The sequence below is a fragment of the Hemiscyllium ocellatum genome (assembly GCF_020745735.1).
Source record: "Hemiscyllium ocellatum isolate sHemOce1 chromosome 27 unlocalized genomic scaffold, sHemOce1.pat.X.cur. SUPER_27_unloc_29, whole genome shotgun sequence".
Lineage (NCBI taxonomy): Eukaryota > Metazoa > Chordata > Chondrichthyes > Orectolobiformes > Hemiscylliidae > Hemiscyllium > Hemiscyllium ocellatum.
Window position 1 is genome coordinate 19,945 of NW_026867497.1, and position 27,186 is coordinate 47,130.

Here is a 27,186-nt window from a genome sequence, read left to right on the forward strand (position 1 = left end):
GTTGCTTACATAGTTCAGGACTTGGTCTGTGTGTGTGGCTTTCCTGTATACCTTTGTGGTGAATTCTCTGTTCGGTGTTTTCTGTACCATCACGTCTGGGAATGGGAGTTGGTTATCCTTTTCTTCCTCTCTCATGAATCGGATTCCTGTGAGTGTGGCGTTGATGATCCGGTGTGTGTTCTCTATTTCTGTGTTCTTAATGATTACAAAAGTGCCATCCACATATCTGACCCAGAGTTTGGGTTGAATTTGCGGTAAGACTGTTTGTTCTAACCTTTGCATTACTGCTTCTGCTATAAGTCCAGAGATCTGTGAGCCCATGGATGTTCCGTTGATTTGTTCGTATACCAGTTGTTGACTGTGAAGTGTGTTGGGAGGCACAGGTGCAGTAGTTTAAGTATGCTGTCTTTGTTGATAGGTTCAACGTCCTGTTGTCTGTTCTGTATGTCCAGTAGGTTGGATATTGTTTCTCTGGCTAGGGTTTTGTTGATAGAGGTGAACAATGCTGTTACATTGAAGGAGACCATGGTTTCTTCCTTGTCTATGTGTATATTTCTGATGATGTCCAAGAATTCCTGTATTAACTGTATAGAGTGTCTGGATCTGCTGATCAGGTGTTTCAGTTTCTGCTGTAGTTCTTTAGCCAGTTTGTGTGATGGTGTCCCTGGTAGTGATACTGTGGGTCTGAGTGGGATGCCTGGTTTGTGCACTTTTGGTAGTCCATGGAATCTGGGGGTGTTGTTGCTTTCAGGTTTCATTCTTTGTAGGTCAGACCTGGTTATCTGTCCGTTGTTTTGTCGATTCCTCAATGTGTTGTTTATCCTATTGGTGAGCTGTGGGGTGGGGTCAAACTCCCTCTTTTGGTAGGTGTTGGAATCTGCAAGTAGTTGTTGCGCTTTTTGGATATACTCTGCTTTGTCCAGGATGACCGTCATTCTGCCTTTGTCTGCTAGTAGTATGATTATGTTCTTATCGTTTCTTAGTGATTTTAGTGCTTCTCTCTCCTTGGTGTTGAGGTTATGTGTTTGTCTTTTCCTTGTTATCAGAGGTGCGATACTTTGCCTCACTGTTTGTTGTGTCTCTTCTGTCAGTCCATTGTTCCTGAGTGTGCATTCTAGTGCTGCTAGGACGTCTGCTGTCTTGGCGTCCCTATGGTTGTAGTTGAGTCCCTTGGCCAGTATTATTCTTTCCGTGTCTGTGAGCTGTCTGTGGGAAAGGTTTTTAACCCAGGTGTGTGTTGTGGTGTCCTCTTCGTTGTGTGTTAGTTTGGCAATTTTTTCTTTTCGTGCCGTTTTTTGGCGGTGTGTGGTCCTGTTCTGTCCTATGGTGACGGCCTGTTCTATGGTCCGGGTCCATTCCTGATTGGTGGTTTTGGAAATTAACGATTTTTGGCGCACAATTTCTTGTCTGTATTTTTGAAGGCTGTTGTGAGCATCTGTAATCATTACCTGATCATCCTGAGTCCGTTCTGTCTGGCTGTGTCCCTGGCTTGTGGATTGTTGACTGGTGGGACCTTTATAAACAGGATGGTTTATACCTGAACCTGAGGGGCACCAGTATCCTTGGGGGGAGGTTTGCTAGTGCTCTTTGGGGTGGGGTGGGGGGGTTAAACTAACTCTGCAGGGGCATGGAAACATAGACTGTCGCTTTAGGGTGTAGGACCTTGAGTGTAGGGAGGTTAGGAACATGGCATCAATCTCGAAGGAGGGTGCCTGCAAACAGGAAGGTGACTTGAAGTGTGTATACTTCAATGTGAGAAGTATACGAAATAAGGTAGGTGAACTTGCTGCGTGGGTTGGTACCTGGGATTTCGATGTTGTGGCTATTTTGGAGATATGGGTAGAACAAGGACAGAATTGGCTGTTGCAGATTCCAGTGTTTAATTGCTTTAGTAGGGTCAGAGGTGGGGGTAAAAGAAGGGGTGTGTGGCATTGCTTGTCAAGGATAGTATTACAGTGGTGGAAAGGATGATGGATGAAGACTCGTCATCTGAGGTAGTTTGGGCTGAGGTTAGAAATAGGAAAGGTGAGGTCACCCTGTTAGGAGTTTTCTACAGGCCTCCTAACAGTCCTAGAGATGGAGAATAAAGGATTGCGAGGAGGATTCAGGAGAAGAGTGAAAGTAATAGGGTGGTTGTTATGGGGGCTTTAACTTTCCAGATATTGACTGGGAAAGCTATAGCCCGAGTACGTTAGATGGGTCGGTGTTTGTCCAATGTGTGCAGGAGGGTTTCCTGACACAATATGTTGACAGGCCAACAAGAGGTGAGGCCATAATGGATTTGGTTCTGGATAACGAATCAGGCTCGGTGTTAGAATTGGAGTTAGGTGAGCACTTTGGGGACAGTGACTACAATTCGGTGACTTTTACTCTGGTGATGAAGAGGGATAAATGTGCACTGCAGGGCAAGAGTTATAGCTGGGGGCAGGGAAATTATGATGCGGTGAGGCATGACTTAGGATGCGTGGCTTGGAAAAGTAGGCTTCAAGGGAAGGGCACAATCGATATGTGGAGCTTGTTCAAGGAGCAACTACTGAGTGTCCTTGATAAGTATGTACCTGTCAGGCAGGGAGGAAAGGGTCGTGTGAGGGAGCCGTGGTTTAATAATGAATTGGAATCTCTTGTTAAAGCGAAGAGGGCAGCCTATGTAAAGATGAGGCGTAAAGGTTCAATTGGGGTGATTGAGGGCTATAAGGTAGCCAGGGAGGATCTAAAGACAGAGCTAAGAGCAGCAAGGATGGGACATGAAAAGTCCTTGGTTGGTAGGATTAGGGAAAACCCAAAGGCTTTCTGTAGGTATGTCAGGAATAAAAGAATGACTAGGGTAGGAATAGGTCCAGTCAAGGATAGTAGTGGGAAGTTGCGCGTGGAGGCTGAAGAGATTGAGGAGACACTTTTCGTCAGTATTCACTCAGGAACAGGACATTGTTGCCAATGTGAATATTGAGTCACAATTAATTAGAATGGATGACTTTGAAGTATGAAGGGAAGAGGTATTGCAAATTCTGGAAAGGGTGAAAATAGATAAGTCCACTGGGCCTGATGGCATTTATCCTACGATTCTCTGGGAAGCAAGGGAGGAGATTGCAGAGCCATTGGCCTTGATATTTATGTTCTCGTTGTCTACAGGAATAGTGCCAGAAGACTGGAGGATAGCAAATGTGGTTCCCTTGTTCAACCCTGGTCTTTCAATTGATATCCTTCAGAAAAATTAACAAAATAAGTGTGCTGTTAAATTAACATAGCATAGGCACCAAATTCCTGTAAACTGCCAGATGCCTTCTGATCACACGTTATCCAGGACACCAAAACTGAAAACTGTCATGCAGACAGTCAGCCAGCCTTAAGAATCACCTAAGTGAAGCTTTCCTCCATACACAATGACCTAGAACAAGATGCTGTCAAAGATGCTGCAAATGGAGCTGAATCAAGGACATGAAAATGAAATATCAAGACCGCTTGAGAAAAGAAAGCCATTTAAGTTGTTGAATGACTTCCTTCTATTCTATTAAATGAAAAAGAGGACAAGAAATATAGAATGTTATTAGAAGGTGAAAAATATTAGTTATTAAACTTTTACAACAGTGAATAATATTAGATATATTCAAAATGAAGCAACACATATGTACTTTTTATAACAATGGCTAATCCCTTAAATGCTGCTCAATTCCATGAGAAACTACCCTTTTAATTGTGTACGTGAGGAAAGAAGCTATCCATTTCTCGGGTGCAAATTGTATTCAAATGAGTGTGTCAAATTAAGGAAAAAGGTGAAAATACATTTAAGAGGGACAGAGAGCATCTGAGCACCTTTGCAGAGTCTTGTCCCTCCCTGGATTCACTGCAGTTGCAATCAGTGAACAGTTTTCCCCCATCTCTCCCTCCCAAGATGAAGAATGGAAAAGGGGAGACATTGCTTTGCTCCTCGGTGTTGTCTAGAGGAGGGAGTTTTACTCTGAAATTGAATGAAGATAGAGCTTCATTCCGGACTGTAACTTCCTTCCATTGTCCAACACGTGAGTACGGCACTTTCTGAGGAGGGGAGGCTTGTCAGGATAGATGCCAATAAAATGCTTCCTTGTCAGAGAATCTAGAACTCGATGACACAGATTATAAATAAGGGCTTTCCCATATCAGGCAGAGTGAGGAATTTATTCTCTCTTCTTTATTGCAATGCTTCCACACAGAGAGTAATAGCGACAGGCTCTTTGAATGTATTTAAGGCTGAATTGAACTGAATTTTGAGTGACAGGGAATGAAAGGTTATTGAGTGCAGGTAGCAAATGAAGTTAACACTACAGCAGGACATGCATGATCTTCTTAATTGGAAAGTAAGCCTGATGAATGGCAGTGGCAAGAGATTTAACACGTTCCATGTGTGAGTGGTCCTTCAAACAGTTGTCAAAGCTGGACAGAGACATGGATTCCCACATCATAGAGAAACCGTGGAAATATGAGGACTGTGGGAGGGAATTCAAAATTCCATATTTGCTTGAACGTCATTGCCATGATCACACTGGGGAGCAGCCTTTCGCCTGTTCCATTTGCAGCAAGGGCTTCATTCATTTATCCACCCTGGTGATCCACCGGTAGAGTTTCACGAGGAAAAGACCTTTCATCTGCTTCGTGTGTGGGAAGGAGTTCATTTATTTATCACCCTGGTGACCCACCAGCCGGCTCACACCGGAGAGAGGCCGTTCGCCTGCTCTAAGTGCATGAACGGATTAACCCAGTCATCCGCCTTGCTGATCCACCAATAGGTCCATACCAGGGAAGAGACCATCTTCCTGCTCTGTCTGCATGAAGGTATTCATTAATTTGTCTGCCCTGCTTATGCACCTTCGGGTTCACACCAGGGAGAGACTGTTCTCCTGCTCCATGTGCAGGAAGGGGTTCATTCACTTATCCACCCAGGTGACCCACCAGCAGGTTCACACCGGGGAGAGGTCATTCACTCGGTCCAAGTGTGGGAAGGGATCCACTAACTCCTCTGACCTGCAGACAAACCGGCACAGTCACACCAGGGAGAGGCTGTTCACCTGCTTCATCTGTGGGAAAGGGTTTAGCCATTCATCCATCCTGCTGGCGCAAAGGTGCATCCACACTGAGGATAGACCGTTCTCCTGGTCTGTGTATGGTAAGGGATTCACAGATTATTCCAGTTGCAGGGACACCAGCGGGTCCACACTGGGGAAAGGCCTTTCACCTGCTCCATGTGCGGAAAGGGATTTGGTCAGTCATCCCATCTGCTCAGACACCAATCCAATCACACCAAGCAGAGCACGTTTGGATTCTTTGAGTGTGTGACTTGTATTAATATTCAAGAGGAAGGGAGTATTGCTGAGGCAGGACTGACTGCAGGTAGAGTAGGTGGCGGTGCGTGGCTGATAGCATGGAGCAGAGGATCCGGAAAGAGAATTGTTGCTGAAGGTTTCGAATTTGTAAGTGTACTGGGTATCCTGATCAGGTTCAAACTGTGTTGGGCTGAATGTGGTCCGGAGTCCATGTGAGATCAGATGGTTCCATAGGCAGTTCTGAGGAATAGCTGATTTTGATGAAGGGCTTCTGCCTGAACATCGATCCTGATGAAGGACATATGCCCAAAACATCGATTCTCCTGCTCCTGGGATGCTGCCTGACCTGCTGTCCTTTTCCAGCAACGCACTCTCGACTATTAATACTCAAGAGTGCTGACATTTACTGGTCAGTTGAGCACCTATTAAGACACACTTACTGATTTGGAACATGCAGTGGAGTCGGGAGATGTATACCTGTCATGTTTGACTCTGTGAAGAAATCTATCCCATGGAAAGATTGGCTCCAGTTTGTCCCTTCCCCAGGAGGCTGTCAGGACGATAACATGGGAAACAGAGAATGCTTGTCCATTACTGAAGGTTGAACAAATTGGAAAAATGAGAGTTTCTGATAATGTCTTACAATCCTGGTGGCTTTTGGAGGTATTTTTGAAATTGTCATGGTCTGTGTGACCCACTGATGTTCCCAGAGTCTGAGCCACACCACAAATGGTAGGATGGAGAAGGGAATGCAGACATGGGTTATATCCCTACCATAGAGTCATAGAACCTGACCGCATGGAAACAGACCTTTCCGTCCAACTCATCCATGCTGACCAGTTATCCCAAATTGGTGAGGCCACTTCTGAAATATTGTGTTCAATTCTGGCCTTCTTGCTGTCAGAAGGATGTTAAAGTTGAAAGGTTTCAGAAAAGATGCACAAGGATGTTGCCAGGCCTGGAGAGTTTGAGCTCTAGGGAGAGTCATAGAGCCTTAGAAGCATGGAGATGTACATACGGAAACAGACCATTCATTCCAAATTGTCCATGCTGACTAGACATCCAAACCTAAACTAGTCCCATTTGCCAGCACTTGGCCCATATCTCTCGAACCCTTCCTATTCATACACCCATCCAGATGTCATTTTGAATGTTGTCATTGTAGCAGCCTCCACCACTTCCTTTAATAGCGCATTCCATACCTGCACCACCCTCTGCGTGAAAAAGTTGCCCCTTAGGTCGCTTTTCTCACCGTAAACTTATGCCTGCTAGTTCTGGACTCCCCCATCCAGGGGAAAAAAAACCTTGTCTATTTTCCCTATCCATGCCCCTCATGATTTTATAAACCTGTATAATGTCACCCCTCACCCTCTGACACTCCAGAGAAAGTAGCTTTATATTGTTCAGAGCATTGAGTATATGAATTGGGAGGTCTCTGTCCAATGGTCACTTACTGTTCCCTTCAATAATTCTATAATTGGAAGTATATGACATAGCTAAAGGACAAAAATACAACAGATAATTGTATTTGAATCTCAGAGGCTAGCACATTGAATATATCACCATTTAATAACACTCGATAGATCTCTGTCCCTTCTCAAGTTCCAGTCCTGATAAATGCCTTGCGGATCTGAAAGCCTTGAGAGACTGAGAGAATCTGAAACCCCTTCTATTTGATTCACTTCCTCTTTTTCCAGCTGCTATATTGAATAGTTTTACACCTTCCCCTCTCATTCCCCGTCTCCAAGCCAGGATGACGAATGGAAAGGGGAGACATTGATTTGTTCATAGATGTTTCCCAGAGGGAGGGAGTTTCCCTCTGAAACTGGCCTCGACCCGCGTTGTGACGTTCACGATGGAGGGCGGGGCGTCCTGAAGGAGCCAATAGGAATCGCAGCGCCGACTGGTCATGTTGCTGTGTTCTAGGTCCTTTTGGTCCGTACGTCGCACAAAGACATGAACCATACTTGTCGACTGACCAATTGCAAACCCTGGAGAACCAGAAAGGAGTCTGGTCCTCCTGCCAATCAGAGCTCACCTATTGTCTAAATGAGCTCGGGAAGCTGCTACTACTTCTCTGAATGAAGATAGAGCTTCAGCCCAGACTGCAACTTCCTTCCTCTGTCCAACATCTGTGAGTACGGCACTTTCTTTCTACACCCTTCGCATCCTTTTCAATTTCTTTTCTCATTCTGGGGTTAAACTGATATCCCGGCCCTACCTAAGCTCCTCAGAGCACATCTCTGTTATGCTAATCCCAGTATACAGGCGTGTCAGACCGGTTCTGAAGCAGGTAAAACCAGGCCAGGTGGAGCCATTTCTGCTCTTCAAGACTGTTTTGAGCGCACTGACTGGTGGGTGTTCAGGGAGATGACAAATGATAGCGATTCCATCAATTTAGAGGAGTACATGGTGTCAGCTATTTCCTACGTTAGCAAGTGTATTGACGGTGTCATTTTGTCCAAGACCATCACTTCTTGCCCCAACCAGAAGCCATGAATGACTGCAAAGGTGTGTGCAGTGCTGAGGACCTGTGATTCTACCTTCATAGCAGATGACAAGGTGGGCCTAACAACAGTGAGGGCCAACCTGCCCCGGGCGTCAAAGAGTCAAAATGTGCATACACACAAAAAATACAGAGCCACTTTCAGGACAGCAGTGATAAACTGAGCGTGTGGAAGGCCATCCAGGCCATCATGACCCACCGAACAGCATTGTCTGGTTGTGCTGGTGGTGCCTCCCCACTGCTGGATGAGTTGAACAACTTTTTATGCATAGTTTGAGGCACAAAATTATGTGGCAGCGAGGAACTCCAACTTCCCAGACCCCCCAACCCACCTCCCAATTCAGTCTCTCACGACCAGATTGTGCAACAGTTTCTTCCCCCAAGCCATCTGACTCCTTAACACTGTATGATTGGACTCTTTTTCTATCTGAAATTTTTTGCACAACTTCGAATTGCTGCTAGAAAAATGTCTATTCTTTATCATTCTTTTATTATGCTGTAACTTGTGTGTTTTCTACTTCTGGTCCCTCGAAGTAGAGGACATGACAGAAACATTGGAAGCTGGTGAGAGAGCGTTCTCAAAATTAATCCTGGGAATTGACGTGTTTGCTAATGATGCAATGTTGAGAAGCTTAGTTGAGCATTCGTTCGAGTTTTGAAGAATGAGAGGAGATCTTAATGAATAAATATCAGAATCTTAGTGGGCCTGAAAGGTTAGTTGCCAAAAAGGTAGTGTTCATTTGTGGGAGAGTCCAGAAGGAATAGCCTCTCATCTTAAGTGTTTGCATATTTATTATGGAGATGAGGTGGATATCTTCTCTCAGAGGGTAATGATTGACAGGGCTATTGAATTTCTATCACTAAGTAAAGTCAAGGCAGATGGTGGGCAGAATTTTAGTCAATAAGGGAATCAATAATAAGGCTTGAATGTGGGTTTTTGGATCATAATATTAGACATTATGGTAGTAAATGGTGGAGCAGATTCAATGGGCTGAATGGATTATTTTGGTCAAAGGTTTTATAAACATCCTGTGGGATCTTGACAGGGCAGATGTGGATAAAGTGCTTCAACCTATGCACGATATTCAGACCTAGGGTTCCACAGCAACCAGAATTGTCTGTTTTGAATTTCTATCCTGTGCAGATAGTGATGCTTCCTGTAATCTCCTTTTACAGGATATGAGAAAGGGAAGGAATTGCAGCCAGAAATATCAAAACAAGATCTGATAGAGACAATCATCATCAGCCTTTGAATCTCTCAGGATTTTTTATTTCTCTGTTGCCCTGTCTGCTTCCAAAGGTTTCAAACATCAGTGAGACTGAGGCACACAGACCTGAGTGAGAGTGTCCCAGTGAACTGACTGTGGGAAGAGCACTAAGCGGATACACAGCCTGAAATAGCAACATCCCATTTGCAGTGACAAGAGACAGAACATATTCCATGTGTGAGTGGTCTTTCAACTGATTGTCAAACCTGGAGAGAGACCAGGACTTCCACGTGATGGAGAAACCATGGAAATGTGAGGATTGCAGGAAAGAATTCAAATTCCTGTGTCTGCTTGATTCCCATCATCGTGGCCACACCGGGGAGAGGCCATTCACCTGCTCAGTGTATGGGAAGGCATTCGCTCACCTATCCACCTAGTGACTCACCGGCGGGTTCACACCGGGGAGAAGCCATTAATTTGCTCAGTGTGTGAGAAGGTCTTCACCCATTCGACTTCTCTGCTAACTCACCAGCACATTCACACCAGTGAGAAGCCATTCTCCTGCTCTACCTGCAGGGAGCACAGATTCCTCCGCCCCGCAGATACACCAGTGTGTTCACACCGGGGAAAGACCATTTACCTGCTCAGTGTGTGGGAAGGCCTTCAGTCGGTCATCCCATCTGCTGAGACACCTCTTCAGCCACACTGAGTAGAGAGTTTTGAAATTCTTTATGTAGGTGTGACTTGCATTAGTATTCAAGATAGCACACATTTACTGGTCAGTTGAGCATCTATTAAGAGGCTCTTAACAATTTGGGACATGCAGTGACATCAGGAAGTATATACCTGAAATGTTTGACTCTTTGAAGAAATCTGAGTTGGAAAGTGTGGCACTATAAGAAGTACAGCAGGTCAGGCAGCATCCGAGGGGCAGGAGAGTTGATGTTTCGAGCATAAGCCCTACATTACATTCCAGTGCCATATATTTTGACCCTGAATTTCTAGTATCTGCAGTCCTCGCCTCCTCTGAGTCTGTGACGAAATCTGCCCCGTATAAAATTGGCTCCACTTTCTCCCTTCCCAGTGAGACTGTCAGGATGATTACATGAGTAAAAGAGAGAGCTCTTCCAGTGCTGAAGGTTGGACAATTAAAATTAGGAAAAATAAAGTTTCTTACTGCGGCTACAATCCTGGTAGCTTATGTGAGAAATGCCTCAAGGTATTTGGACATTGTCAGAGTCTGGTGACCAACTGAGATCCATGGTTTGAACCACACAACAAGTGGCAGGATGGAGGGGGGAATGTAGACATGGGTTATGTCCCGACCATAGAGCCATAAAACTCCACTGCACAGAAACAGACCTTTCAGACCAACACGTCCATGCTGACCAGATATCCCAAATAATTGAGGCTATTTCTGGAATACTATGTTCAGCTCCAGTCTCTCTGCTTTGGGAAGGATTTAACACTTAAACGATTCAGAAAAAGTTGCCAGGGTTGAAGGGTTTGAGGTAAAGAGAGAGGATGAATCGGCTGGGACTGGTTTTCTTTGAAGCCTCAGAAGTTGAGGGGTGACCTTATAGAGGTTAAAAAAATCATGAGTGGTATGGATAGGGTGAATACTGATGTTGCTTCCCCAGTGTGGGCGAGTCCATACCCCGCCCCCCCCCCCCGCCCCACCGCCCCCGGATAAGGAATGGAAAGAGGGAGACAATGCTTTGTTCCCAGATGTTGCCCGGAGGGAGTCTCCCTTTGAAACAGGTAGATAAGATAATGAAGAACATGTTTGGTATGCCTTCCTTTTTTGGTCAGAGCATTCACTATAAGAGTTGGGAGGTCGTGTTGCGGCTGTACAGGACTTTGGTTAGGCCACTTTTGGAATATTGTGGACAATTCTGGTCTCCTTCCTATTGGAAGAATGTTATAAAACTTGAAATGATTCAGAAAAGATTTACAAGGATGTTCCCAAGGTTGGAGGATTTGAGCTATATTGAGAGGCCGAAAAGTCTGGGGCTGTTTTCCCTGGATCGTCGGAAGCTGAGGGGTGACATTATAGGGGATTATAAAATAAGGGGCATGGGTAGGATAGAAATATTGGAACACAGACTTTAACCTCATACTTTCAATGCATTATCTGAGCTGAGATGGCACCGATTGTTAGAGCTATCTTGAGAATGTAACTTTCGAAAAGTTGTGGGATTTACATATGAAGGAACCAAAACTAATGTAATCTTTTGAATTAGTGGGGTAAAAGACATCTGATTCACTCATATCCTTTTTAGGGAAGGAAATTGCCATTGTGGGAAAGGATTCACTCAGTTGTCCTAGCTGCATTCTTTACCCAGTCTGGCCTACATGTGACTTCAGACCCATAGCAGTATGGTTGACTCTTGATTGTCCGTCCTCCCCCGAGGAGAAATTTACTTGAATGACAGCACGGTGGCTCAGTAGTTAGCACTGCTGCTTCACAGCACCAAAGTTCCACGTTCGATTCCAGCCTCGGGTGACTGTCAGTGTGGAATTTGCACGTTCTCCGTGTCTGCGTGGGTTTCCTCAGAGTGCTCCGGTTTCCTCCCACAGTACAAGAATGTGCATGTCAGGTTAATTGTCCATGTTAAATTGCCCATTGTGTTAGGTGCATTAGTCAGAGAGAAATGGGTCTGGGTGGGTTACTCTTCGGAGGGTTGGTGTGGACTCGTTGGGCTGAAGGGCCTGTTTCCACACTGTAGGGAATTTAACTGATCTAGCCATATCCGAACTTAACACATCCCTCTAAACCCTTCCTATTCAGACTCCTATTAAACATTGTAAATGCACCAGCCTCCACCACTTCGCCTGGCAGTTCATTCCGTACACACACCACCCTCTGTGCGAAAAAGTTGCCTCTTCGGACCATTTTAAATCTTTCTCCCCTCACCTTAAACCGATGCCCTCTAGTTTACAACTTCATCTGCCCTGGTGAAAAGACTTACAAAAGTTGAGCAGCCAGACAAAATGCAAAAAGAATAAAACGTCGAGCCACCGGGAAAAATAAAATTGTGGCTCCAGCCGTTTTTTTCTCCTTTTGGCCTTTCGATTCTTTACATCTGTCAGTAACAGTGGTCACCAAAGCGCACACTGCGCATGTTCCGAGGTGTCAGCGAGGAAAGCGCATGCTCACCCGTGTCAGCAAAGTAGTACGCATGCTCCTCGAAGTCCGAAGATCTGCACGCGACTTCCTGTAGATAGACCAATGGTAAAGCCTGGAGGACCGGATGGAGATTGGTCCTCCTGCCAGTTAGAGCACCCTGATTGTCTGAATGCAGAAGGAGGAGCATAAGGTTTTGTCGCTGCTGTGAAGATTGAGCTTCACCCCAGACTGTAACTTCCTTCTGTCTAACGTCTGTGAGTACAGCACTTTCTTTTCTCACCCCCTTTTCCATTTAGTTTTCATTTTGGTGTTCAATTATAGTCATAGAGATGGACAGTACGGAAACAGGCCCTTCGGTCCAACTCGTCCATGTCGGCCAGATATTGCAACCTAATCTAGTCCTGCTTGCCAGCACCCAGCCGATATCCCTGTTCATGTAGTGTTGATTTGCAGCAGCTGAAAGGAAAGGGAGTGATTCTCTGGGGTGCAGACAGACTCTGGAAATGTTGGACAAGGTCAGTGTCACAGTTGGCAAACACATGGCAAATGCAGTACCTCAATGTGAAGCTATAGCCTTTGTTGTGGCAAAAAAAAGCAGAAAAGAGGTGCGTTTTTAAATGTAATACATTGGGATGTGGAGAAGGTGAGGATTGCAGAATCTGAAGATCAGAGTCGCAGTGTGGCATCGGAAAAGTACAGCTGGTCAGGCAGCATGAGAGTTGATGTTTTGGGCACAAGCCCTTCATGAAGGATGATGTGTAGATGTACAATGGGACCTCAGTGTCCTTCTGCACCAGTCACTGCCAGTTGTCAGACAGGTGCAGCAAGCAATCAGCAAGGCAAGTGGTATATTAGCAAGAGGAATTGAGTTCAGAAGTGGGGATGTCTTCCTGCAGTTAGGGGGTCATTGAACGTATTCACTGCTGAGTTCATCTGATATTTTGAACAACAATGAAATGGATGTTTATGGGGAATGTCAAGAAAATGGTTTCAAGACCAGTATAGAACTGTTACAGTGTCAGGCAGCACAGAAACAGACCCTTCAGTCCAACTAGTCCATGCTGACTATGTTCTCAAACTAAACTAGTCCCACCCGCCAGTATTTGGTCCATATCCTCTGAATCTTTCCTATTCAGATACTTATCCAAATGTCCTTTAAATGCTATAACTGCATCTGCATCCACCACTTCCTCTGAACATTCATTCCACACATGAACCACTCTCTGTGTAAAATGAAAAATAGTGTCCCTCATGTCTTTCAAATCTTTCTCCTCTCTCCTTCAAAATTTGCTCCCTCATCTTGAAACACCCACCCAAGGGAAAGGACACCTGCCATTCACGTTAGCTATATCGGTCATGATTTAATCAACCTCAGTAAGGTCACCTCTTAACCTCCTATATTCCACTGAAAAATGTCCCAGCCTATCCACCAAAATGTAGGTATTTTCATATCCAGTTATGATCGGTGCAATACTGGTTCAGGCTAGAAAGACCAAATGTCCTAGTCCTGCTCCAATTCTCACCCTCTGTGTCCAGGACAGCAAGAGACCATAAGACATAGGAGCTGATATTAGACCATTCTGCTGATAGCACACAATCGCAGCTGATAAGTTTCTCAGCCCCATTCTCCCGCTTTCTCCCCATAACCCTTGATCCCCTTGATACTCAAGAACCTGTCTACCTCCATCTTAAATATTCTCAATGACCTGTCCTTTACAAGCTGCTGTGACAATGAATTCCAAAGATTCACCACTTTCTGGTTGAAGAAGTTTCTCCTTATCTCTGTTCCAAAAGGCCTTCCCTTTACTCTAAGGCTGTGCCTTCAGGTTCTTGTCTCTCCTACCAATGGAAACATCTTCCCAATGTCCAGTCTGTCCAGGCCATTCAGTATTCTGTATGTTTCAATTAGAGTGTGGGTCTGTGTATCAGCATGAACCAGATCCTTCAGGATGAGATGCAGCAGGAATTAGGTTCAGCAAAGTGAGAATGGAGGGAGTGTGTGGGATGGAGATTTTCAGCTTCGAGGCAATAAGAGAGGAAAGAGAGTTTGCTATAAATGGGAATTGAGCAGATGGGTCATTGGGCCAAGGAGTGGGAGATGGAGTTTAATTCTGACAAATGTGAGGAGTTGCATTTTGGTCAAGCAATCCAGGCAGAACTGACACAGTTAAGGGGAGTGTTGCTGAACAAAGACCTTGGAGTGCAGGTTAATAATTCCTTGAAAGTGGAGTCTTGGGTAGCTAGGATAGTAAAGAAGGCGTTTGGTATGCTTTCCTTTATTGGTCAGAACATTGAGTATGGGAGTTGGGTGTTCATGTGGCCGCTGTACACGAAATTGGTTGGGCCACTTTTGGAACACTGCATTCAATTCTGGTCTCCTTGATATAGGAAAGATGTTGTGAAACTTTGAAAGAGGTTTGAAAAGATTTACAAGGCTGTTGCCAGAGTTGGAGGGTTTGACCTACTGGGAGAGGCAGAATAGGCCAGGGATATTTTCCCTGGAGCATCAGAGACTGAGGGGTGACCTTATTGACGTTTGTAACGGGCATGAATAGGGTGAATACCCAAGATCTTTTCCCCAGGATGGTGCGGTCCAAAACTAGACGGTGCATATTTGAGGTGAGAGAAGAATGATTCACAAGTGTGGTTGTGAAGACTGGACTTTCAGAGCAGCTGTCAAAGATGTTTTGCCCTGACTGGGAGCAGAAGTTGTAACAGTGAAATCTTTCATTTAAGAGCAAACAACTGAGTGAGTCTGTCTATCCCAGATTTTGGTGGAAAGTGGGAATTCGTTGCTGTTGGGTGAGACTAGACCTCAAGATTAGGGGGAGTAGCTTTCAAACAAAGATGAGGAGGAACTATTTTTCCTGGAGAGTAGCAAATCTATGGAATTCTCTGCCCAGTGAAGCAGTAGAGGCCACTTCAGTATATTCAAGACACAGTTGGATGGGTTATTGCATGGTTGGTGAATTAAGGGTAGCTTTGACAATGCAGGGAGGAGGAATAGCGATGGTGAACCGATCAGCCATGATCTTAATGAATGGCAGAGTAGGCCTGACAGGACAAATGGCCTACTCCTGCTTTTATTACTATGGAACTATAACCCTGCATTTCCCATGGCTAACCCAGCTTCAGGATGACAAGGATTGTATCCTTAATATTGAGGGGTTAGTCAAATGGGAAGCTAGGTAAAGGTCGAGGGTTGGCACTGCTAATCAAAGCATTGATCCCAGGGTAGTCTGGTGTCAGCTCAGATTTCAGGTCCTGATTTCTCTCTCCTCTGTTGATCTCCCTGTTCGCTAAGAATAAGATGTCGGTCTGTCAGCTCTGCTGGATTTCTGCTGAAGCTTTGACACCCATTTTACACCATTTGGAACAACAAAACATTGAAGTCAATTGAGACCCAACCCACCATCTCAACCTGTCAACCATTCAGATACAGTGTTGTCAGAGCAGGGAATCAAACAAGAAAAACGAAACAAAATTAGAAATAAATAGATACTTGTGCTTAATGTTTTTCACTAATAAGTAAACCAGAATAGGGTTCTCCCAGGTTTCTTATAGTGCCCTATTTTGAGGAATTCTGTCCCTTACATATACTATTAGTACCCAGCTATAAATTACAACAACATTTACAACCACAGAAATAAAGCATCTGTTATCTCAATGTCTGTGTGATATGCAGCACAGAAATAGACTTTTTATTTCTCTCGTGCGTGTGTGTGTAGACACAAGTCCATGGCAGTGAATTTGTGTTTGCAGCATTATATTTGCCGATACATTCTATTTTGCTCCTAAAATGAACAATCTCCAGGCAATCAATACATGTAGTATTATGTAAATTCAACTTTGAAAATAGAACCAGCCTGACTCAAGGTTAGGATAGACAGGCTCTGATCTCACACCTTTCATGTATTGTCTGAGCTGAAATAGAGTCATAGAGATGTACAGCACAGAAACTAACCCTGCGATCCAACTTGTCCATGCTGACTAGATATCCCAACCTATCTAGTCCCACCTTCCCACACCCAGCCCATATCCCTCCAAACCCTTGCTATTCATATATTCCATCCAGATCCCTTTCAAAAGTTGCAATTGTACTAGCCTCCACCTCTTCCTCTTGCAGCTCATTCCGTACACATACCACCCTCTTTGTGAAAAGGTTGCCCTTAGGTCTCTTTTATATCTTTCCCCTCTCACCCTAAACCTATGCCTTCTAGTTCTGCCCTCCGGTTCGGGTGGATTAGTCAGAGGGTGAATGTAGAGGAATGGGTGTGGACTCGTTGGGCCGAATTGCTTGCTTCCACACTATGGGGATTTGTTGAAGGGAAGAGATTTTCCCAACTGTGCAGGGCAGCGCAGGTCCTGCGGCGGCCGTCTGGAGCGGGCGGAATGCGGGTCAGTCTGACACCGACCGCAGCAGGCGCAGTGAGGGCCAGCCAGATGCCGTCCGACCGCAGTAGGCGCAGTGAGGGTCAGCCGGACGCCGGCTGTCTGGAGTAGGCGCAGTGAGGGCCAGCCGGATGCTGTCCATCCGGAGCAGGCGCAGTAAGAGTCAGCCGGACGCTGGCCGTCTGGAGTAGGCGCAGTGAGGGCCAGCCGGATGCCGTCCGTCCGGAGCAGGCGCAGTGAGGGTCAGCCGGACGCCGGCTGTCTGGAGTAGGCGCAGTGAGGGCCAGCCGGATGCTGTCCATCCGGAGCAGGCGCAGTAAGGGTCAGCCGGACGCTGGCCGTCTGGAGTAGGCGCAGTGAGGGCCAGCCGGATGCCGTCCGTCCGGAGCAGGCGCAGTGAGGGTCAGCCGGACGCCGGCTGTCTGGAGTAGGCGCAGTGAGGCCAGCCGGATGCTGTCCATCCGGAGCAGGCGCAGTAAGGGTCAGCCGGATGCTGTCGTCCCTCCGGAGCAGGCGTAATGCAGGTCAGTCCCACGCCGGCGTCCGGAGCCGGTGCAGTGCGGGGGCTGAGTGTTGGCCTGGGTCCGTCCTTGTGAATCACTATTGATGTCACAACGCGGAAGTGGCCCTGTCAGTTTCAGAGTGAAACTCTTTCCGTCTGGGCAACTCTTCATCCTGGGGGCAAGAGAGAGAAGGGAGGGACCTTTGTTCACTTGAGCAACTGGAGTGAATCCAGGGAGGGAGCAAACTCAAGTGTGAATCTTAATTGCTCGGGTGAGTGAAGATGGAAGTATAGGATGGGGTTGTTTTCCCTAGTGCGGCAGAGTCTGAGGGGTGACCTTAAAATCATCAGTGATGTGGATCGGGTAAATAGACGAGGTCTTTTACCTGGGACGGGGAGTCCAGGACTAGATAGTACCAAGGTTTAGGGTGTGGGTGGGTGGGGTGGACATTTAAAAGCATAAGAAGGGGCAAATTTTTCACACAGAGTCTGGTGCATGTTTGGAATGAGTTGCTAGAGGAAGTGATGGAGGTTGGTACAATTCCAGCATGTAAAAGACATCTGGATGGGTGTATGAATAGAAAGGGTTCAGAGGCTTATGGGCCAAGTGCTGGCAAATGCAACTCAATTAATTTAGGATATCTGGAAGAATTTGGCTGAAGGCTCTGTTTCTGTGCTGTATATCTCTATGACTCTGGCTTGCCACTAATGTTTGCCACATCTGTATGTTCAGTTTCTCTCTGGTGTCAGTGTTAATGCCTTGATGTCTCATTTTGTTCCCCTCTTCCTGGGGGCGTTAACCATTTCGTGTCTGGTTGTTCCTCAAGAAGCTGCATGGCGGGTTAACCCTGAATTAACATTTTTGTTTGCTTCCCAAAATTAGACCTGCTCGCTCTCAGCAGCATCCCAATGTCGTGGAAGATATTAGCTTTCAGGTGGAGTCATCCAAACTTCAGAGAGATGTCAGTCTTGATATTTTTGCTTCTCTGCCCCTGTAAGATCCTGAATCAGTACCTTCAGGAGAATTAGTTAGAATGGAGTGAGAACAGAGGGAGAGAGTGGGATGGTGCTTTCAATTTTGTGGAATAGTAAAAGAAAATAATATTCTGCAGAAAGTAGAATTGCTTGTTCTGAGTTTCTACTCTGGACTGACAGTGATGACATTTATAATCTCTTTTCACAGAGTATTTGAAGATAGAAGTTTCAAATCAACAAATGAAGGACTTCTGCCCAAAACATCAACACTCCTGCTCCTCAGATGCTGCCTGACCTGATGTGCTTTTCCAGCACACTTCTCGACTCACTGTACAGCATCTGCAATCCTTGCTTTGACATCAATATCTGACAGTCACTCAATCCATCAGGACCTCAGCAATTTTCAACTTAGATTCTGTGAGAAGGAGCAAAGCTTTTTGGTTCCTGTTTCAGTACATTTTCAGCATCAGTGGGACTGGATGAGAGACCCGACTGTTGAACCGCACTGAGTGTGGAGCATGGATGAGTGATACGGCCTGGAACGAGGAATTCACGGCGGGGAGGGGCTATACACATGTTTGTGTGCAGGTGAAGCTTTGGCCATGGAGAATCCCGAGGAATCTCGCCCTGTGGAGAAACCGTGGAAGTGTGGCGACTGTGGAAAAGGCTTCCGTGTCCCGTCTGCCCTGGAGATTCATCAGCGCAGTCACACCAGGGAGAGGCCATTCTCCTGCACAGAGTGCAGAAAGGGTTTTACCCAGGCCTCCACCCTGCTGAGGCACCAGCAGGTCCACACGGGGGAGAGGCCATTCTCCTGCCCCGAGTGCAGGAAGGGTTTTACCCAGGCTTCCTCCATGCTGAGGCACCAGCGGCGCCATACGGGGGAGAGGCCATTCAGGTGCCCTGAGTGTGGGAAGGGCTTTACCCGGGCCTCCATCCTGCTGACTCACCAGCGGGTCCACACTGGAGAGAGGCCATTCCCCTGCCCAGAATGCGGGAAGGCCTTCAGCAATTCCTCCCACCTTCTGATCCACCGGCGTGTCCACACGCGGGAGAGGCCCTTCAGCTGTCCCGAGTGTGGGAAGAGATTCAGTCAAGTGGGCACCTTGCGGAAGCACCAGCTGCTCCATGCTGGGGAGAGGCCCTTCAGCTGCCCCGAGTGCTGGAAAGCTTTCAGCGATTCCTCTGCCCTGCTGAGGCATCAGCTAGTCCATACCGGGGAGTGGCCTTTCAGGTGCCCCGAGTGCGGGAAGGGCTTTAGCGATTCCTCTAATCTCCAGACCCACCGGCGGGTCCACACGGGGGAGAGACCCTTCAGTTGTCCCGAGTGCGGGAAGGCCTTCAGCGATTCCTCTAATCTTCAGACCCACCGGCGGGTTCACACGGGGGAGAGGCCCTTCAGTTGCCTCAAGTGCAGGAAGGCCTTTACCTGCTCCTCCCTCCTGCGGAGGCACCAGCGAGTTCATTTGTCATCGCAGGGGTTTGAAGGAACGATGGCCTAGTGCCATTATCAACTGGACTCACAACCGAGTTCCGGCAAATCCTGCCACGGAAGATGGCGGAATTGGAATTCGGTCAGAAACCTGGAGTTCAGTATTTAACGATGAAACCATTTTTGGTGGTGAAGAAAACCAAAACTCAGGAATTCCTGAAGAAGGACTCATGTCCGAAATGTCGACTCTCCTGCTCCTTGGATGCTGCCTGAACTGTTGCGCTTTTCCAGCAACATGTTTTCAGCTCTGGTCTCCAGCATCTGCAGTCCTCACTTTTTCCAGTTACAAAGGGATAACTAGGTGCTGACCAATAGTAAAGAACGTGGGAGGAAGTGTGTGGGTTTTGACCTTGAGCTGTTTAAAAACATATCAGTTACTTTTTTCTATGCCATTTTGCTGAGGGGATCTGAAGCTGTAACAAACTTGGGTCACAATAAAGGTTACCTGAACTTACCATCGGGCTCAGACTCACATTGAAAGCTGTGAGCTCCAAGTGATTTTTGTTTTAAAGCTGCTCATTTCTTTCAGCTTCACTAAGTTTCCAATGTTGTGTATCAGATGGAGCAGTGAATGAGGAGCTTGTATCATTAAAAATTGTAAATTTTTCAGGAGTGCAGGTACTGTATCATTTCATCAGCATTGTAACGTTTACTGGCAGCACTGGGAGGTGTGGGATGCGTTCGCTAGAAACTGTTTTGAGGAGCCGGTCTTGGACTGGGGTGGATAAAGTTAAAAATCACGCAACACCAGGTTATAGTCCAACACATTTATTTGAAAGCACTAGCTTTCGGAGCGCTGCTCCATCATCAGGTAGCTGTGGAGCAGGATCATAACACACAGATTTTATAGGAAAGGATCACAGAGTCATGCAACTGATAGGCTATATTGAACAAACATAGATTGCTGTTAAGTCTTTCATCTTTTCGAATGGGTTGCAGGTTTCCTTAATGTATAAATTCCAGAATTTCTTTTAAGTTACAATCTCATGATGACATAAGGTTTTATAAAAATAGGTGACTTCTCAGCTCAGACAATGCATGTCAGATGTGAGGTTTGAGTCTGTCTGTATCCCAATCTTGAATCAGAGTGGTATCATTTCTAAAGTAGGAATTTATAAAATACTACATGGATTGGCTGCCTGCATTAACTGTCTGCAAATTATGTGCTTTTTGAGCAAAATTGCATGTATCTGCAAATGTAATTCTGCAAATGCAAATTCACCCCATAGATTTTATATATATCTGTGTATGCATGCATGTGACCTTGTGCATCAGAGTGCGCGTACCATGCTTCGTAAAGTGTGGGTGTGTTGGAGTATAAGCCTCAGGAGTTGAGAGTGTTGGGGTGTGTGTATGTCTGACAGTGTGTGTTTGAGAGGTATGGATAAAAGTGAGAGTTTGCATTTTGCTAAAACAAAGCAGTGCAGGACTTGTACAGTTAATGGGAGAGCCCTGGGTTGTATTGTGGAACAGAGAGATCTGGGGGTGTTCAGGTACATCGTAGTTTGAAAGTTGCACCATTGGTAGACTGGGTGGCTAAGAAGGCATTTAGCACACTTGCCTTCATTGTTCACACCATTGAGTATAGGAGTTGGGACATAATGTTGAGGTTATACAGGATGATGGTGAGGCCACTATTGGAGTACTGAGTACAGTTTGTCCTGTTATAGGAAGAATACTATTGGAGAGGGTTCGGAAAAGATTTGCCAGGACTGGAGGGTTTGAGTTATAAGGAGAGGCTGAGACTTCTTTCACTAGAGCAGAGGAGGTTGAGGGGTGACCTTAATGAGATATATAAAATCATGAGAGGTGGAGTAAAGTGATTAGCAAAAATAGCAAGGCGCACATGTTAAGATGTCAAGCTCCGGGGGGGGGGGGAAGGGTGGGTGTGGCGGGGCGGGAGTGTGTTGGTGGTCATTGTGGCTCGATCTTTTTTTCTCACATTGGCCTTTGGACAGTGAGAAACTGTCAGTAACCCCATCTCCACAGAGTCTACTACGCGTGCTCCTCGGTGTCAGCAAAAAAAAAACGTGCATGCTTGTAGCTGTCCGCAAAAACGGCACTACATTGTTTTGATGGACCAGTGATGAGTACTGCAGGACCAGTAGGAGTCTAGTCTTCTTGTTAATCACAGCCTCTCTATTGTCTGAAGGTGTCCTTCCTCATGTATATGTAAGGATACTAGGGATAGTGGGTGATGTCTTTTTGTGGTTAGTTGATGTTCATATATCCTAGTGGCTAGTTTTCTGCCTGTCCAATGTAGGGACACCGCATCCATCCTCGGATAAGGGTCTGTTTCTGTGTTCATAACTTGCTACATTGGATTCTGAGAGGAGCTTCTGACCTGTGCCAGCACAAAGCCTCCTGTATCCGCCTCTGTCATCTTATTCGAGCCAGTCCCATTCTCAAAGTAGCTGCTGCTGCTGGAATCATCTTTTGTCTCTTCCTTACCTCCAGGCTGGACTACTTCAATGCTGCAATCAATAATTTTACGCATTTGCCCTTCTGGAAACTTGAAATCATCTCAGACTTTGCTCTTGTTTCATAGCAACAATTCTCATTCCTCTATGGCTCATGTGACCACTGACCTGTACTAGTGCCCATTCAAGCAACAACCAAATTTTAAAATTCTCATTTTAGTCTTCAAATCTCTCCAATGGTTTCTCCCATCTTTATCTTTGTAATCTCCGTGTGTTGAAATGTGTGTGCTGCTCCAACGGTGAGTGTCTTTGAAGAGAACTTGCAGGTAATGGTCTGCCATGTAACTGCTGCTCTTGACCTTCTTAACGGTAGTAGTTTGAAAGGAGCTATCTGAAGAGTTTTGACTTTCCAAACATCCTGATATTGCTTCCTTGATAATTGATCCTAACAACTTCCCATCAACACATGTTGAACTAACTGGTCTGCAATTTCTCACATATTGCCTCGCTCCCTTTTTGAATACAGGTGTTACATTAGCATTTTTCCACTCCAGTGGAATCATAAGATATCAGAGCAGAAATGAGGCCATTCAGCCCAGCAAGTCTGCTCCATCATCCAATCACGGCTGAAGTCAACTCCTGTCTGGCGCTTTCTCCCCGTAACCATTGATCACCTTGACAATCAAGAATCTACCCATCTCAGTCTTAAATAAAGTCAATTAATCTTTCTTATGTCCAAGGAATTTTGGAATATTGTAACTAACGAAGCCACTATCTCTGCCGCCACTTGCTTTAGTACATTAGAATGTGGGCCATTAGGCTCAGGGGACCTGTCCGCCCTCAATCCTGATAGTGTACATGTCAACGTTGGTTGTTTAAGTTCTACCCTTTCTACAGCCTCTGACTTGCCTGTTCCAATAAGGATAGTATTGCTGTCCTCCAATGTGAAAGCTGATGAAAGTTTTGATTTAGCAGCTCTGCTATTTCAGTGTTCCCCTATTAACTCAGCGGTTTCAGCGATTTTGTTCCCTTCAGCACACCAATAGAAGCTCTTGCTATTCTGTTTGATATTTTGTGCTGGAATTATTTCGTAATTTGCCTTACCTATTTTTATGAATTTTATTCGTATCCTTTTGTTTATGTTTGCAAGTTTCTCAATGCTTCAGCCTTCCAGAGGTCTGGAATAACATTTCTGAAAATTGAAAGAAAACTACATTCAAACTTTAAAGAAACCCACCTTTCAAGTGGCTGGGGGCGGGAAAAACGATCGCCCCGCCCCCATTGTCTCCGAATTCTTGGAGGATTCCTCCAACCGCGCCCCCTCGGCGGGTGATGACGTCACCAGATGGGACGCCCTCCCCTGTCAGTTGGCGCATGTGCAATGGGACAAAGACAGTGTTACTGAGTGTGGGAGAGGAATGGCGCCGGCGGCTGAAGGAACAAGAACAGAAACCGCTGGAAAAGCTGAGCAGGTCCGGCAGCTCGTGTTGAGAGAAATGTGAGGACGTGTTTCGGGTCCGGGGATCCTTCTTCAGAACAGGACCAGGTTTCAGAAACATCCCGGGGAGGTCGCCAGGTCCGAGCGCCAAGACCTGGCTCCTGCCCCCGGGGAGAGGAGACAGTGAGACAGGGTAGGATTGGGAACCGCGGGAGGAGGGAGACTGGGGAGTTTATAAACTCCTAGGGGGAGGCCGCAGGCCGCGAATAAAAGCCCCACAGGCCCAGTGTTTACTTCACCGGGGAAGGAGCTCTCGGGTTTCCCGGGCAACCGGCCGCCAGCTTTGTGAGAGTCAGGCACATGTTGTCTTGGGACGGGGTTGTTGGATTGTTGTATAATATTGATCTCCTCTTTTAATCTTGAATATTTTTAAAATGTACACTGGCTTCAATTTATGAATTCTCAGTACAGAAGCAAAATATAAACATCTCCTTACATGCATCCCAACATGTGCATAGGAGCCAAGACTGCCTCAAGATTTACTGAGGTGCTGAATCATTAGCTCTTTCCCTTTTGATTAATGAAGGTGGTGCGCAGCAGACTCCTGTACACAGCCTGTTCTGTCAGCCTTTATGGGAGAGATACGATAGCAAAACTGAGACACCCGTGCAGCCAAGTAATTTGAAGTCACACTTTGGTGCTTTAAACCCCTCAAATTCAGCCTAACGTCAAGGCTGTAGGGGTACCAGACTCCCTAGGACAGCCAGGATAGATAACAAAGAGGAGAGCTGAAGTGTTATCCTCGTCAAGCCTGTAACTTTGCAAAAAACACCATCATGTTAGTGAAATGCAATGTTCCCTTCAGCAATCCCAAGCTGACTCTTCCTAATCAATCCACCTTTCTCCATGTGACTACTAATTTTGACCAGAATAACTATTTCTGCTTTTCCACCAAATTTAAACTGGCTGCCCTATAATTGCTGAGTATATCTTTACAACCTTCCTTAAATAAGGCTATAATGTTTGCAGTTTTCCAGTCACTTCCTCCAATTCCATGGAAGACTGTTGAATTATGGTGAGTGCTCCCACAATTTCTGTCGTCCTTTTCTTCAAGATCCTTGGATACATTTCATTGAGTCCCAGTGCCTTGTCATCTTCTCAGTGCCAACAACTTATCGAAGACTTCTTTCATATTAATTTTGAACTCATACAGTGACAAAGTCACCTTGTTGGTTGCCCCGTAAGAATTAGTTAGAGCGGAGTGAGAACAGAGGGGGAGACAGAGTGGGATGGTGTTTTCAATTTTGTGGAATAAGAAAAGAATATTCTGCAGAAAGTAGAATTGCTTGTTCTGAATTTCTACCCTGCACTGACAGTGATGAATTTTATAATTTCTTTTTGCAGATCTGAAGACAGAAGTTTCAAAATGAACAGGTGTAAGTGTTATGCCGGAAACATTGACTCTCCTGCTCCTCGGATGCTGCCTGACCTGCTGTGCCTTTCCAGCGCTGCACTTTTTGACTCTGACTCTCCAGCGACTGCAGTCCTCACTTTGACATCAATGTCTGACAGTCACCCAATCCATCAGGACCACAACAATTTTCAACTATGATTCTGTGAGAAGGAAACAAGCTTTTTGGTTCTTGTTTGAGTACTATTTCAGCATCAGTGGGACTAGATGAGAGACCCTAGTGTCGCAGCGCACTGAGCGTGGAGTGTGTAACAGCTATATGGCCTGAAAACAGGAATTCACAGCGGGAAGGGGGTTGTACACGTATTTGTGTACAGCTGAAGCTTCAGCCATGGAGAAACCATGGAAGTGTGATAATTGTGGGAAAGGCTTTCATGCCCCGTCTGTCCTGGAGACTTATCGGCGCAGCCACACTGGGGAGAGGCCATTCAGCTGCCCCGAGTGCGGCAAGGCCTTCAGCAATTCCACCACTCTGTTGACCCGCAAGCGGGTCCGGGCGGGGGAGAGGCCCTTCAGCTGCTCAGAGTGTGGGAAGGCCTTCAGCAATTCCTCCGACCTGCTGAAGCACCAGCGGGTCCACACAGGGGAGAGGCCATTCTCCTGCCCTGACTGCGGGCAGGCCTTCGGTGATTCCTCTGCCCTGCTGACCCACCGGCGGGTCCATACAGGGGAAAGGCCCTTCAGCTGTCCCGACTGCGGGAAGGCCTTCAGCAAATCCTCTGACCTGCTGAAGCACCAGCTTTGAGCTCCAAATGGTTTTTGTTTTAAAGCTGCTCATTTCTTTCAGCCTCCTGCACTAAGTTTCCAATGTTGTGTATCAGATGGAGCAGTGAATGAGTAGCTACTATCGTTAAAAATTGTAAATTTTTCAGGAGTGCAGCTACTGCACCATTTCATCAGCATTGTAAAGTTTACTGGCAGCAGTAAAGGGTGTGGGCCGTGTTCACTAAAAACGATGTGGAGGAGCCGGTGTTGGACTGGGGTGGGTAAAATTAAAAATCATAGTTAAGTTAAAAAGCACCAGGTTATAGTCCAATAGGTTTATTTGGACGCACTAGCTTTCAGAGCGCTGCTCCTTCATCGGGTAGCTGTGGAGCAGGATCATAAGACACAGAATTTATAGCGAAAGATCAGTGTCATAGAACAGAAAGTATATATTGAAAAAAACCTGGATTGCTGTTAAGTCTTTCATCTTTTAGAATGGGTTGCAGGTTTTGATTCATTAATGTATAAATCCCAGAGCACTTTTTAAGTCACAGTCTCGAGATGACTTAAGGTTTTATAAAAATAGGTGACAGCTCAGCTCTCACAATGTATGAAAGGTGTGAAGTTTGAGTGTGTCTGTATCCGAATCTTGAATCAGACTGGTTCTATTATCAAAGTAGGAATTTAGAAAATAATACATGGATTGACTACCTGCCGATTTCTGCTCAGAAAGTGCACATTGAATGTATCTGCAAATGTAAATTCACCCCATAGACCCATGTGTATGTGTTTGCATGTGTGCATGCTTGGTAAAGTTTGTCTGTGTGATGGAGTATAAGCCTCTGAGAAGGCGTGTGCATGGGTGTGAGTGGGGTGTGTTTGTATGTGTGTGTCTGAGAGACCATGTGTATATGAGAGGGTCTGTGTGACTGTGTGAGAGAGAGTGTGTATAATGTAGTGGGGTCACCCAAAGTCCCTGTTGAGACCATCCTCATGGGTTCCGAACTTGGCTATCAGCCTCTGCTCAGCCACTAAAAACAATTGAGCAGTTACACAACACGCATTGGACAGTACAGGGTGGGACTTGTGTTTTGTTTTGCAGAAGGTGGGAGGCTCTGGATGAGAGCAAACACATGCTGGAGGACCTTCGGCTCAGAATTGGAGCTGGAAGCCAGGCTGCATACACATCAGGGGGAAAAGTTAACCAGCATTTTATTCCGGGTAATGGTCATTCATCTCCAGACAGAGCCTTCTCATTGGGTCAGTGGACAGGATCAGGTGGGTGTGAGTGTGAATCACGCAGGTAAAGGGGATTTGAGAGAGGGCTGCAGGGGGGGAGAAGTTAACTGGCTGGGTGGTGGGAGGAAGAACAAAGTTGGGGGGGGGGGGGGGGGGGAGAGAAAGGTGACGGTAAGGGACAGAATAGTGACAATCGTCTCTGTTCTCTGCAGTTGGCAGCAGGAGGCCAGATGGCACCAGGATTCAGGAACCAACATGCTTAGGGCTGGAGAAGTGGGAAAGGGAGGCTGCAGTGGGTGTGGTCCAACAATGTCAGGAGGAGACAGCCAGTCAGAAGCTACAAAGACAAAGCAGAACCCCAAAGCTATGGGCAGCACAGTGACTCTGTGGCTAGTGCTGCTGCCTCACATCGCC

The 27,186-nt window shown here is 46.1% G+C and overlaps 2 protein-coding genes across 6 annotated transcripts; both read left to right on the plus strand.

The window, feature by feature from the left end:
* Positions 1 to 12,318: 12,318 nt before the first annotated feature.
* On the plus strand, positions 12,319 to 20,106 carry LOC132807987 (zinc finger protein 239-like). Of its 3 annotated transcripts, none has more exons than XM_060821880.1 (2): positions 12,319 to 12,392; positions 18,216 to 20,106. In XM_060821880.1, the coding sequence occupies exon 2, from the start codon at positions 18,610 to 18,612 to the stop codon at positions 19,507 to 19,509; it is 900 nt and encodes a 299-aa protein (XP_060677863.1). In that variant the 5' UTR covers positions 12,319 to 12,392; positions 18,216 to 18,609; the 3' UTR covers positions 19,510 to 20,106. The 3 variants fall into 3 exon arrangements, with proteins under 3 accessions (XP_060677863.1, XP_060677865.1, XP_060677864.1); XM_060821882.1 differs by lacking the exon at positions 12,319 to 12,392 and adding an exon at positions 17,025 to 17,054; XM_060821881.1 differs by lacking the exon at positions 12,319 to 12,392 and adding an exon at positions 17,185 to 17,304.
* Positions 20,107 to 23,291: 3,185 nt separating this feature from the next.
* On the plus strand, positions 23,292 to 26,869 carry LOC132807984 (zinc finger protein 664-like). 3 transcript variants are annotated; one of them, XM_060821870.1, is made up of 2 exons: positions 23,292 to 23,417; positions 24,762 to 26,869. In XM_060821870.1, the coding sequence occupies exon 2, from the start codon at positions 25,160 to 25,162 to the stop codon at positions 25,571 to 25,573; it is 414 nt and encodes a 137-aa protein (XP_060677853.1). In that variant the 5' UTR covers positions 23,292 to 23,417; positions 24,762 to 25,159; the 3' UTR covers positions 25,574 to 26,869. The 3 variants fall into 3 exon arrangements, with proteins under 3 accessions (XP_060677853.1, XP_060677854.1, XP_060677855.1); XM_060821871.1 differs by having other exon boundaries at positions 23,292 to 23,391; XM_060821872.1 differs by lacking the exon at positions 23,292 to 23,417 and adding an exon at positions 23,424 to 23,550.
* Positions 26,870 to 27,186: the final 317 nt, after the last annotated feature.